Source organism: Palaemon carinicauda, chromosome 30 (genome assembly GCF_036898095.1).
Source record: "Palaemon carinicauda isolate YSFRI2023 chromosome 30, ASM3689809v2, whole genome shotgun sequence".
NCBI lineage: Eukaryota > Metazoa > Arthropoda > Malacostraca > Decapoda > Palaemonidae > Palaemon > Palaemon carinicauda.
The window spans coordinates 40,084,181-40,097,736 of NC_090754.1; the positions used below are offsets into that span (position 1 = coordinate 40,084,181).

The 13,556-nt window shown below is 33.4% G+C and overlaps 1 protein-coding gene across 2 annotated transcripts in view; it reads right to left on the reverse strand.

Moving 5' to 3' along the window:
* The window catches only part of sws (patatin like phospholipase domain containing sws), a 162,428-nt gene that overhangs the window by 43,981 nt on the left and 104,891 nt on the right, over positions 1-13,556 (reverse strand). The window contains exon 18 of one of the 2 annotated variants that reach the window (XM_068353669.1): positions 4,130-4,246. The exons of the other annotated variant lie outside the window; for it this stretch is intronic. Within the exon in view, the coding sequence (XP_068209770.1) occupies positions 4,130-4,246 (117 nt within the window). The remainder of the gene's footprint in view (positions 1-4,129; positions 4,247-13,556) is intronic. 2 annotated transcript variants of the gene reach the window in all.

Consider the following 13,556-nt stretch of genomic DNA (forward strand, 5'->3'; position numbering starts at 1 on the left):
TGAAATAATTTAATTTTTTGTTAGACATACAATACTTACATCTCTTAACCATAAACATTTTCTAAAAGTATAAATGTACAACATGAAAATGATACTAAGCATGGACATGACAATTATCTGTAAATGAAGATCAACAAACGATACAGAAACCACAAAACCTTATGCAATTACCAAAATACTTTATAAGAGTTTGCAACACAAATAACCCACATATTATACTCTACTTACATAAAAAAAATATAAACCTGCCTCACAATTAATAGGTGAGCCAAAGAAACAAATGTAAATAAGCAGATTTTAAAAAGTATAATCCCCTGATGTTCATAATGCTACTTCTCCAGAGGCTCGGTTTATCAACTGTTACTGCAAAAAATTTACCAAAAAGTTTACTTTTTCTTACCTTTTAAAAGATACATGCTTCCAGTAAAATAATGAAACAATCTAGCGGATAATGCTAAGTAACACGCTAACAGTTTCTTGCTCTTCAGTTTTGACGTCGAAAGTATTCCGTATTGCTTGACATCTTAAGTCAGTGGGGAGGTGTGTGGGCATGTACTGTATATGACACCATTACGGTCTGTTCTACCACCACTAATTGTTGGATTTACTTTGTATTATCAAAGGATATTAAACATCTAAAACAAATTATCTTGTCCTAACCTACTTGGGTAACTTGGCAACTAAAGGCAATAGGTAAATAAATTAACCATACTTGTAAATTAAAACTTTCAAACTACCCATATGTAAATGTAACGTAATCTGTAAGGTCCATGCTGATGGGTAACAATGCAGGAAACGAACTGTAATTTTTGACTAGATTGATAATGATCCACTTAGTAGAGTAAAAGGCTTATGCACTAAACGGGAGCTTGAAATACCAGCCTTGCTCTGCATTAGGGATAATTTATAAAACTTAGCCATAATTACCTATGTACCTTAAGTAGTTTCATTTGGCTTTATAAAACAGTTAATCTTTAAGACAAATTAATCACCTAGTCAATGAAGTTGGAAGGAGGTTCTGTTTTTATCCCCGTTTGTCCGTTTGTTTGTGAAAAACTTCCTGGCTACAATTTTATTCATATAGTGAAACTTTCAGGGATTTATTGTTATATTGAGACATGGAAGTTATTCAATTTTGAAAGTCCTAGGTCAAAGGTTTAGGTCGAGCAAAAGGTCAACTGAATTAACCCTAAGTTCGCACATGGTTGTCACACACTTCTAATTCGCCTACGGTCTAAATTGATTCTGGAAAAGGCAAGCTTGTTTTGAGAAATAAGCTGCTGTGGCAGAGGTCTGCACTCTCAGTGCTTTTCTAGTTCAAAATATTTCAGTAATTTAAAATGTCTCAGGGCAGCAGGTTGCCAACACCTAATATAACACTAACATTTCAGTATTTAAGGGATAACCAGAGGCTTAGAGGCATTTACTTTTCCGAACAAAAGAAATAAGGATTCAGGCTACTATCTCGGTCTTCAGTCTCATAAAATCTGGATGTCTAAAGAGAGGCTAAAAATGCTTGAGTGTGATAGTTATGCTGCAGAAGGGCACAAGTAAATGAAGAATTCTAGGCTCTGAGTGAGGATTTCGAACCCGAGGTAAACTGTTAATCACAAAAACCATTACAGAATGGTGATGTAGAACCACTAGTTACCACTTGAACATCTAGGTTAGGGTTTGAAACAGGGTAGGTTAGGTCTAAAATAGTATCCTGAATTGAGAACTAAGAGGACTTCTGAAATACCCAAAATGTAGTTTATAGCATTAAATTCCCAATATAACAGAAACTAAAATAGTTAGGCTGTAGTAAAGACCAAGTTTGCAGTGACAGCACTGTCATCATTGCCTCTAAGCAATGAAGCCTAGCCTTTTCTGCTCAAAGAAAGACTATTGAAACACTAGAATTAAACTGAAAAAGAAAGTATTACAAGAACTCTTCCTATATTTTCACCCACAAAAAATTACCTGCTAGATTGTTTCATTAATTTACTGTGGGCATTTACTTTTTAAAAGGAAAGAAAATTAGAAAAATTTTGATAAAATTTTGTAAATGTCGAAAAAGCTTCTGGAAAAGAAGCAATATGAATATTAGGGAAGATTCGTAAAAATAATCTTATAGTAAAAAATTAATTCATAAAGCCTGCCAAAAACATTCATGTATTGTAAATTACAGCATGTGATCTAACAACTAAAACAAAATGTATTTGTGTAATTGCAAACAAACTACCGTATATCCACAAAAGAAATGGCAAGTAATAACTATCAATCTATAAAGTAACCTGCATAGAATATATAAGAACATGAACCTGTCAGATACTGTAATCTAAAAGAAGAAAACCTACTATATAATAAGTCATTAAATCCTATCTTTTCAAATAACTATGTAACTTTATTCTGCACAGAATATCTTTACGATAAACAATAATTCGTCACCTTTCCAAACAAAAGGTGGTAAAACTCACAAGATCTGAAACAGCTACTTGACAGCTTCAGGATAAAGACCCCAAAAAATATAAGATGAAATTGCCCCTGACAATGGTATTTGAAAATTCTTTTGATAATCAAATATCATTAAGAAACTACTTTATCACTTATAGCAAAATAATAGTAAAGAACTACTCTGCAAAAAAATACAGGATTTTCTAACAAATCCAGTGAAAAAAATATCAAAATATGAAATAATTTCAATAAAACACATTTATAAAATATTGAATCATAATTTTTTTTCATGTCCAATACCAATTAATTGTCTTGAAGTCTCTGATGTTAAAAACAATAGGTACAAATAGAAAGAAGAATCTAAAAAACTAATGAGAACCTATGAGTATGAAGCTTATTGTTTGCTCTATCTAATGAACATAAATACAAAATGTTCTAGTAACATCATTAGGAAACAAAAATTATCAACATTTCACCATTATAAAAAATCTATAATAATACGAGACCAAGCAAACAGTAATGTAAGTTCTTAGAATGGCAAGTGCCTCAGTGTTTATGTTCCTAAGAAAACTTTGATTACCATACATTATAAAATAAAAAATAAAAGGGATTGAAAGTTGAATGACATGAAAGAGATTGTCCATATTTCATGATAAACACCACCACTTCTAGCATTCACATCCTCCTCCCACACAAAAGTACAAGGCCAATGGTATCATGAGTAAGTAATTATTAGTACTGAAATATTGATTCAAATTCCACAAGACTCAAACAATGAACGATGTAGTGTCATGTCCAACATCAAACACGGGAAAAGGATCCTTAGTAAGATACAGAAGAGGGATCAGAAAACTAATACACAAAGTCCTAAAAAGATTAAAATATCTTTAACAGATCATATATGATTAATACCAGCTAGTGCACATATTTCTTACCTAAACATAAAATCATGCAAGAATGTTTTCCTTTTTTATACTACTGATCACAAACTTGAAATGAACAACTATGAGAATGAACCTAAACGAGATACAGTTATGATGAATTACTTCTACATGCATGGTTAAGGGTAGTAATGAGCTTCACATGACAGAGAATTGAGCATGCAGCATTACCTCTGTAGGGTTTGGTGGGAAACAAATAAAGGAAGGAATACACTATAACATAGTATCAAAAGCCAGAGGGTTGGATGCTTAGCAAGTCTGCCATCATGAGAATAATCTGCAAGCAGAGACACAGAGATGAAACAATTACATGGCCTAAACACAGCAACAAAAACTGGGGCTAGAAAAAAAAAAGAGAAGGAAAACTTCCGTTAGTTCATAATGCTTTACATAATGACTAAAGTATGCTTACATTATGCAAGATCTGTAAGTCAGCAACTGTTTTAAATTAAAGTAATTTCACTCACTGTCTATATTCATGACATGATCATTGTAAACCCTGACAACATAGCTTGGATTGAAAATATGGGCAAGTATTCAACAAAATCCAAATTCCTCTCCAAAGCTTTGAAATGCTTTGTGCAAAGGCTAAATGCCATCATGAATCTGTATTCCTAAGATTCTAATGACAAGTTTACATTTCAAAGCTCTTAATCTTATTCTAAAAGTTTGTGCGCGTAAATTATGCCATAACTTGGGTGTTTCAAAAACCAAAATTAAGAGCTATAATTACTGCCCCGATACACCTATACCTGGCAGGTTGTTGACATAGCCGCCATCAAGTAGCATGTGCCCGTCATGAGGATCGCAGAGGGGCGGCATATACCAAGAGAGAGACATAGATGCTCGCACGTACCTCCATGTGGTCCCTGCAATACCCACTAGTGCTTAATACATTTCCTATGCTATCACTAAAACAGCTAACACTGACCAGGTAATCACTGTACAGATATTGTATAATAATAGCTAGTAGCAAAATCAATAAAAAAAAAAAAAAACCATAAAGAGGACACTGTTACTAAACAGCTAGGTAATGTTTATGGTTTAGAAAAGCAAACTTAAGTCATTTTAATATACAGCACTGCCAAATTTTAAAGAAACAATCATTATTCAAACTCAAATAAACATGATCTTACCCTTAACACTAATGTACAAGTTAAGAAGGCTTTCATTTAATTAATCATGAGAGCTTTAAACTGTTTCAATAATAAAAGATAATGCCACCAACAGCTTAAAAATTCAGATAGTGTCACAAAAAATATTTAATGCTATCCTAAAATTTTAGAACTCAACTCATTCACCTTTTAAAGTTTGCCATTGAAAGGTACAAAAACACAGTCTTACACAAAAAAACCCTAATATTGTACTGCACTTTTCAAGATAAATCAGGATTTTAACAAGCTGGAAAACAATTGGAAAACAATGTTTAAAATTAATCCTAAACACTATGTAATAGGGAGCATAATCATACATGTCTTGCAGAGGATTTGAAAATGATATTGAGTTGTTCTTACAAATAAAGATTCTACAACATTAAACCACGTTCCAGAAAAAATATATAAAAACAGAGATGCCCAAATCGGAAACTATACCAAACTACACAAAAATCTTGATACAGTATTTTCATTAAAGATGCAGCCTAGATATCTATTAACCCTACAAAAGAGAGAAGTTGAACTAGAAGGTATACTATATTACTTCACACTAAAATATCAACCCACTAATTTGACCAAAAGGCACAGGACACCAGGAAGGCCACTGCAGTGTGCACTTGAACAGGGATCAATTGTCTAGCCAAAAACGAGACATTAGTTGCCGTTGAATTTAGTATACTGTGCTGTATTGCACTTGGAAAATTTTTAGCAAATACTGTATAGGTATGAAGCAAATATGGTGAATACAGTAATAAATTTCATCATACTGGTACATCAAATAAACTTTGATCTAATATTGTATACAGTAGGATAACAGGAAAGAATTTTATTCCAACTTCTATTTTCATTAACTACTGATACCTTTGATTGATAGAATTTCAGTTAATTCAATACAGTACTGCTATTGAATTCACTTCCTCCACATGCTGAGATTCTCTACAGAAGAGAATTCAACATATACCACGCAGTCACACTGGAGTGTGTTGAAATGAGGTCCTAAATTTCCTAATAAGATGGAATAAATTAGCTAAGGGTACGCCAATTGCTACCATATTTTTTCATATTGGTTCTTTACTTCAGTAACTCATTTCCATTACCCAGTCTTTACCTTCTCTCTCACCAAATTCTGTCGTATAATAAGGACTGTCATACTTTCAGAGTTCCCAGTAGGGTTATATAAGATTGTGGGTAGTAGGATGATGTAAATATATACTATATTCACATCTGCAGGGTATACGAAATCTAGTTTTCCTGCAATGCCTTACATGTTTGAAGTCATTTGAGAGAATACACAATTAGGTAAAATTGTTGTCAAAACAAAATATTACTGTCTTCATTTTTTCTTCCATCCATTTCATCTTTATCTAAAAAAAAAAAAAAAAAAAAAAAAAAAAAAAAAAAAAAAAAAAAAAAGTGTTGAATTTCTTAAACTTTACCTTTGCTCCAATTTACCCTTTTAATCCACATTTCTAAACTTCCCAAGGTGTTGCCAAAAGGATTTGTTCTTTTGAGGTGGAAATTGAACAAAGGTAGATATAAAGTTGGATAGCAATAATGATGAACTGAAGAAATTGGATAGCCAAGTTGGGTAGGAATAAGAAAGGAAGAAATGTATAAGGCAGAAAGTAAACTGATTAAGGCCATGAATTGTAACAAAGAATTTCAAGCGTACATACAGGAGATAACAGTCAGTTGTAGGCCTACACCTCTTAACCTATGCTAATTTTACCTATGTTTATTTATAGAAAATGGTATCTCCCATCATAGTATGTTACAAGATTTTTTTTACATGGGTGTTAATTTCTACCAAATTCCATTTGAATGTATAAAAAGTGCAAAATATTTTTTTTGCTCTATTGATAACTTTTTTACCATTAGTTACCTTTTCTTTCTTCTATACTATAGTCAATTCTTTTTAGAGAGGCAGATTTGCACCGACTCGCAGGGTGCCCTTTTAGCTTGGAAAAGTTTCCCACTCGCTGATTGGTTGGACAAGATAATTCTAACCAATCAGATAGCAGGAAACATTTCCGAGCTAAAAGGGCACAGCTGCGAGTCAGTGCAAATGCGTCTCATTAAAAAATATTGAGTATAGATAGTGTATTGTAGCTGAATAAGTTCCTTGTTAGGCTGGGAGGAACGTAGAGAGTAGAGGTCCCCTTTTTGTTTTTGTTTCATTTGTTGATGTCGGCTACCCCATAAAATTGGGGGAAGTGCCTTGGTATATTTATGTATGTAATTGTGAAAACAAATCTTTAATCTATTAGACAATGCTATCACCACTTTTTATGAACATGTTGCATTATGACTCCTTAGAAAATAAAATAAAAGGTGCAGTATAAGAATTACAGAGACAATAGTTGATTTCCAGTCTGAATAATTCCTTTCAACTATTAGCAGTAAAATATAACTGATAATTTTACATAGCTTTTTATTTAATGTTATTCCTGTCTGCAGGTATTAAAAATTATTGTTTTTATATCTATAAGCATGTCTATAAATGTGTGGATACTATTATTATTATCATTATTATTATTATTATTATTATTATAGCTAAGCTATAACCCTAGTTGGAAAAGCAAGATGCTATAAACCCACGGGCTCCAACAGGGAAAAATAGCCCAGTGAGGAAAGGAAATAAGGAAATAAATAAACGATATAAGAAGCTGTTTGTAAATCAAATTTTGTTAAAATTTTGGCCTATTGTAGACTTCACATAATTCACATGCTTACGATTTTCCGCTGCAAACGTCAACAAATAGTCTGCTTCATACTGCAAGTGTTGTCTTGCATGCTATATTAAATTATATAATATTGTTTTATTACAATATATCATTTTAGGCTTTTGATGTATCAATTAGTGGAGCAGGCACACGGAGAGAGAGAGAGAGAGAGAGAGAGAGAGAGAGAGAGAGAGAGAGAGAGAGAGAGAGAGAGAGAGAGAGAGATTGATTTTCTGAGTAGACACAAAGATTTAACCAGCTTGGAGAGAAAAGCAAAATAAGTCAGGAGAGAAAAGCAAAATAAGTCAGGAGAGAATAGAAATAACTAATCTTTAATTGATATTCTGTTATTTGCCATTAGCAGTTTAATTTTACCTGATAGTCTTAAGAAATCTAAGATGTTAGCAGATAAAAAAAAAAAAAAAGCTAAGATGATAAAATCTTGTCTTTAAAAGGAAGGAATAGATTCTAGTCTTCAAGTCATCCAAATATCACAGTGCAGGATTCTGCAAATATTGAAATTTTTAGGAAAGAAAAATAAGTCTCAAGTCCTGGAAACTTAAAAAAAGTAAGGAAATGAGTCTCTTAAATGCATTCACAACTTGAGTAAGCTACTTAACATTTTGCAAATGATAGCCATAGTAACACTGATTGAAAGGTGCAGTAGTATTCTATAGTGGATTTATTTTGTTCAAATGCAGTACTTATTCATAAAACAAATAGGTAAATTTTCCGTTAGAATTTCTGGTTACACCACAAAGTTATACCATAGTAAGGCTGATGTCTGCATACTCTTGAACTATCCATGACATTCCCTTCAACTAAGTTAGAATAATACCTAATTTTACAAGTAACTTGGAATACGAGGATTTTTGGTATACAGTACTGCACGAGCATTGTACTGTATAGGTCTGCAAACAAAACCTTCGCTCCATATGCTTATTTTTCGTAGACAAGTACGAATGGGACTAGCACAAAACCACTCAAGCAGTACCCATATATCACAATCAGTGTTCATGCTATGTTTATATGATTTAACCTAATATTAATGAAAAGGCAAAAGCCGTCGTCTGTAAATAGGTTTCTTGTCAAAATTGAATTTGTAAAAAAAAAAAGACGACCAAGTGTCCATAAAGTGTAAATTACTTGATTCAGTTAGTGATAGTGAACAAAGTTCAAAAGAGAGAGATCATGATAATTTACCAGAAGTTCTTATGGGAGGAGATTCTTACTTTAAGGAGTAACCCCCTCCTCCTGTCTCCTATTTGCCAACCATGACTCCTCAAAGGTAAAGCAAGAGTTAATTTGTCAATACTTTCTATCTTTATTATTAATTTGTATCAATTTCTGACGTCAGGGGGTTATTATCTTCTCTTTATACATTACAAACCTTTAAAAATGAGCGTACATGTGTATTTATGGACATGTGGAATGTAGCAAGTGATTTCTCTTTACTTCTCATGGCGAAAGTAGTTTTAGTTTACGAGAAATTTGTGTTATGAGCTTGCTCCTGGAACGGATTAAACTTGTATACCGAGGTATTACTGTACTTGGGTAATAATTCAGATCAAACAATGAGTACTGTATCAAGAGCTGTATGTGAACACATCTCTTAAATTTCACCAGACAATTATATACCCTACATGTCAGAGCATAACTCATTTATCATCCAAGATTTAACAAATACGTACCATACCGTAATCCACCTCTTTTTTTTCTTCTTTTTTTTTTTTAACAAAGACCCAGAAACAAATTACTGCAGCGCACACTATACAGTCTTGATAACAAGCCAACCTCACAGACATACACAATACTAAATTGAGCAAACAATCTTAAAAGCAGAAAAAATGCAGTAGAAAAAATAGAAAATCCCCTGAACTGAGCTAAACAAGTTCAGATGAAACCTAAATAGACTTTCTTAATCATTAAGGTAACATCTGCCATTTTAAATACAAATCAAGGGACTGAAAACAAATGAGTAAGAAAAACTTCCATACAGGGAATACAGAAAGAAAATAAAACAAAGTACAATATAGATTATCGTAATAGCAGGAGAAACATCACTAATGTAAATAAAAATTTCATGCTATGATACATAAGCAAGTATTACATTTTCTAACATATAACATAAAATTAACAAATGCAACTATGGGAAAGGGTTATATAATACTGTACTCAAAGTACAATGCAAAGCAAGGGAACATAAATATAATAAAGCATTGTAACATTTGTTTAAAAGATATTTAAGAGAGATTCGAGTATACACACATACAGTACACACTCCACACATACAAAAAGTATTTTTTCTTTCAAGTTATTGAATAATGTAACATTATACATCTTCAACTAGCACATTACTTGTTCAACTAGAGGGGCACTCAGTAGAGCACAAACCTACGCTGCGGCAGCTTATTTCTCGACCTTGATCTTGAGCTTAGCATGTATTAATTGGCGTGGATTTTCATACACTCAAATATGAACCAAGTTTGAAGGCTCTGTAATAACTATGTCCAAACTCATGGCTGATTGGACTCATTGGACATTTTGCTTGACCGTGACCTTGACCTTCCATAATTTAATAATTTCCAGCGTTTTACATAACACTTAATCTCTGCAACTTTCATTACTCTATGATTAAAATTGTGGCCAGGAAGCTGTTCACAAACAAACACACAAACAGGGCCGAAAACATAACCTCCTTCCAATTTCTTCGGTGAAGATCAAGATAGCAAGTAAACTAAATTCAATGACTACCGAGCAGTGACATTATACGGCTTTAATTGACAAAAAAAGTATTGTATATGTATAGCTAAAGACCCTCTCTTTCTCTTTCTCCATCGCAGACATATATCTAAGCGAAAAGCGCATTAACAAAAATTTTTCCTATCCATTCATTGAAAAATTGATGGGAACATTATAAAAAATACCCTTCCTTCCTATTAAAGGTATTCTATTCACACAGGAATAGAAAGACTCCAAAAAATGCTGACGTCATTCAAAATATTCACCCTGCCTGCTTTCATTGGTCATCATGGTCTTATTCATTTAGCATGGGAGTAAGCTTAGTCCTAATTCAGAAATTCCATGAAAAGAAGGTAAGACAAAGGGAGCTAGATTTCAAAACTCACTAATAAAAATTGCAATGCAACATTTACAATACTTTTCTTGACAAATAATATTATATGGTACTACTGTAGAGCAATCATTTAAATGATATTTATTCACATGTGATTTACTAGTTCAGAATACTGTAATGTTATATAGTTCAATAACTTCCATTTAAAACAACATACAGTAGTTAAAAAACTTGCATTCTATATATCTCTTCCCATATCCCTGGCTATTATACCCAACCTCTCCTGCCGGAAAGCACTGTTGATGATAAACTGTAATCTAAAATATTCATCAAACTGACAAATGAATCCTTAAAATGCACACCTTTATAAAATCTTTTCTATTCAAAATAACTTTTTCTTTAATTTTCAGAAATATTTGCTTAAACTCATGGCATGGTACAACCTGTATGTATTACATATTACAAAGAAAAGATATGCACCCTATTGCAACTAAGTGAATTCTATAAAATTTGCTATTTTAAGAAGGAATTCCAGATATCAAAATTGGATCTGGATGTATTGAACATGTATAGATTGTCCTGTTTTCCTGCCTTAACTTATAATCAGGTCTAGATCTCGGTTCAAATCATCATCTTGCTACTTGCACTTTTTCTCAGAGATCATGTCCGTTCTCCATCTTCCATTTGCAATACAATCTTCCCAGTGTTCTTAGGTCATACTAGTGAAAGGAGATCTGAATTGGTTTTCTGGAGTAATTACATCTTAATATGAAGATGTAATGATAACATTGTTAGAGAGAGAGAGAAACCCCTAGGAATAAGCAATACAGTACAGTACTTGACAGGAATTGTGTCCGAGCTGAGAATTAGAATAAGCTGAGCATCATGTTTTAGAACTTAAAAACTTGAAAGAAATTTTAGTACTGTAATTTAAGGAGAGGAAATGTAACAGATTTTATCACAAGTTGAAATGACATCGAAGAGACGTACCTCACTAACATGCTGTCTGTTACAGGCCTATCACAAAATTTATTGCGGTGTCCTGAGTTGATACCAGGATAAAGATTACGTTAAAGGGAGAGTTGAAAGAATAAAATAATTCAAGAAATAAGAATACTGTAGTATGGAGAAAAAATATCAAAATTTTCTTAATGAAAAAATGAAGGGAAAAATAGTTTGAAAATATGCAAAAATCAACAGATCTATGAATGTTACTTTTTGGGATGAATCTGAATAGAATAAAAAACACAATGGTGAAATGAAGACTTATAGAGCTTCAAGTTTGGACAGTGGACAGTCATTGCTGAGAATAGAAGTATACAATAATGCCTCTGTATATCGCGGTTCACCTATCGTGTCCTCAGCACATCGTGGATTTATAAACATATATGTAAAATTATATCAAGGGCTCCTCTTTATATTGTGGGTTCCAAAGGACTGATAATTTTTATATTCTTTCATTTAATCTTTTTTTTAAAATAGTTACTTTTGGACCTAAGAATTATTAAAGTAAATTTAAGTAACAAAATAAAAATCCCTCATCATATCGTGGTTCACTTATTGCTCAATCAGTACATTATAGATTTATAAACAGTCTATCTATCTACCAAGACATTTCCCCCAATTTTGGGGTAGCTGACATAGAAAAAAGAGGGAACAAAAGCAGAATTGTCTTCTCTTTGCGCCTCCCAGCCTGATGAGGGATTCAGCCGAGTTTGGTTGGTACTGCTAGGTTGCCACAACCCACCCTCCCCCGTTATCCACCACAAATAAAGCTTCATATGCTGAATCTCCTATTGCTGCTACCTTAGCAGTCCCCAAGGCGGCTGGAGGAAGCAGCAGGGCTTATCGGAACTGCGTTACATAACTAACTAATTAATAACAGTGCATTGTTACCAATGACAACTTCTAACCTTCCTCCGTAGATGAGGAATCATTATTCAAAATTATTTTTCGTAGTTCACCCTCCAATTCACTTTACCAGATAATACAATTAATTTTTCCAAGTGCCAGTTATCCTGAGGGAAAATTTGGAGAGAATCAAATCTTACAAAGATCACAGGTCAACCGAAAAACTAAAATTTTAGCATTTTATTCTGGGCATCAAAAACTATGGAATAATTTTCAGACTTAGGGATGTTCAGTAATTAAATTTTAGGGTTCATGAAACTTTTGAGAAAGGTGGTTCATTCCATTCCTCAGTACTGTAGCCTGTTGTGATTACCTGATACTTACCCTTACATATAGGTAGAAGGTTGGCCAGGGAACCAGCCACCCGTTGAGATACTACCACTGGAGAGTTATAGGGTCTTTTGACTAGCCAGACAGTACTACATTGGATCCTTCTCTCTATTTACAGTTCATTTTCCCTTTGCCTACACACACACACACACACACACACCAAATAGTCTGGCCTATTCTTTACATATTATTCTCTGTCCTCAGATACCTGACAACACTGAGATTAATAAACAATTCTTCTTCACCCAAGGGGTTACTGGACTGTAATTGTTCAGCGGCCACTTTCCTCTTGGTAAGGGTGGAAGAGACTCTTTAGCTATGGTAATCAGCTCTTCTAGCAGACGGACACTCCAAAATCAAACCACTGCTCTCTAGTCTTGGGCAGTGCCATAACCTCTGTATTATGGTCTTCCACTGTCTTGGGTTAGAGTTCTCTTGCTTGAGGGCACACTCGGGCACACTATTCTATCTTATTCTTGCTTTGTTAAAGTTTTTATAGTTTATATAGGAGATATTTATTTTAACGTTGTTACTCTTCTTAAAAAATTTTATTTTTTCTAGTTTCCTTCCCTCACTGGGCTATCTTCCCTGTTGGAGCCCTTGAACTTATAGCATCCTGCTTTTCCAAATAGGGTTGTAGCTTAGCAAGTAATAATAATAATAATAATTCCTTCATTTCTGACTCAACACTGAAGATTTGTTTTTTTTTATTCTCACTCCTCTATTTTGTTCCAACTCTCATTTAACCTCACTTAACTCTTGGATGCTGTGACAGACAGCAACATCCCTGTATATCCAACAATTCGTACATCATCCGTGACATGAAGTGTCACTGAATGTAATAAATCAAGACATATCAAACTCCTATTCCCTATACCCCACACAATCATTTAATAGCTATGTATCATTTTCCGTTACATTACAAAAAGGGGCAGCCATTGGAGTAAACATAATTAGGGGATGATGTCTCCCCCTGTTCCAGCTC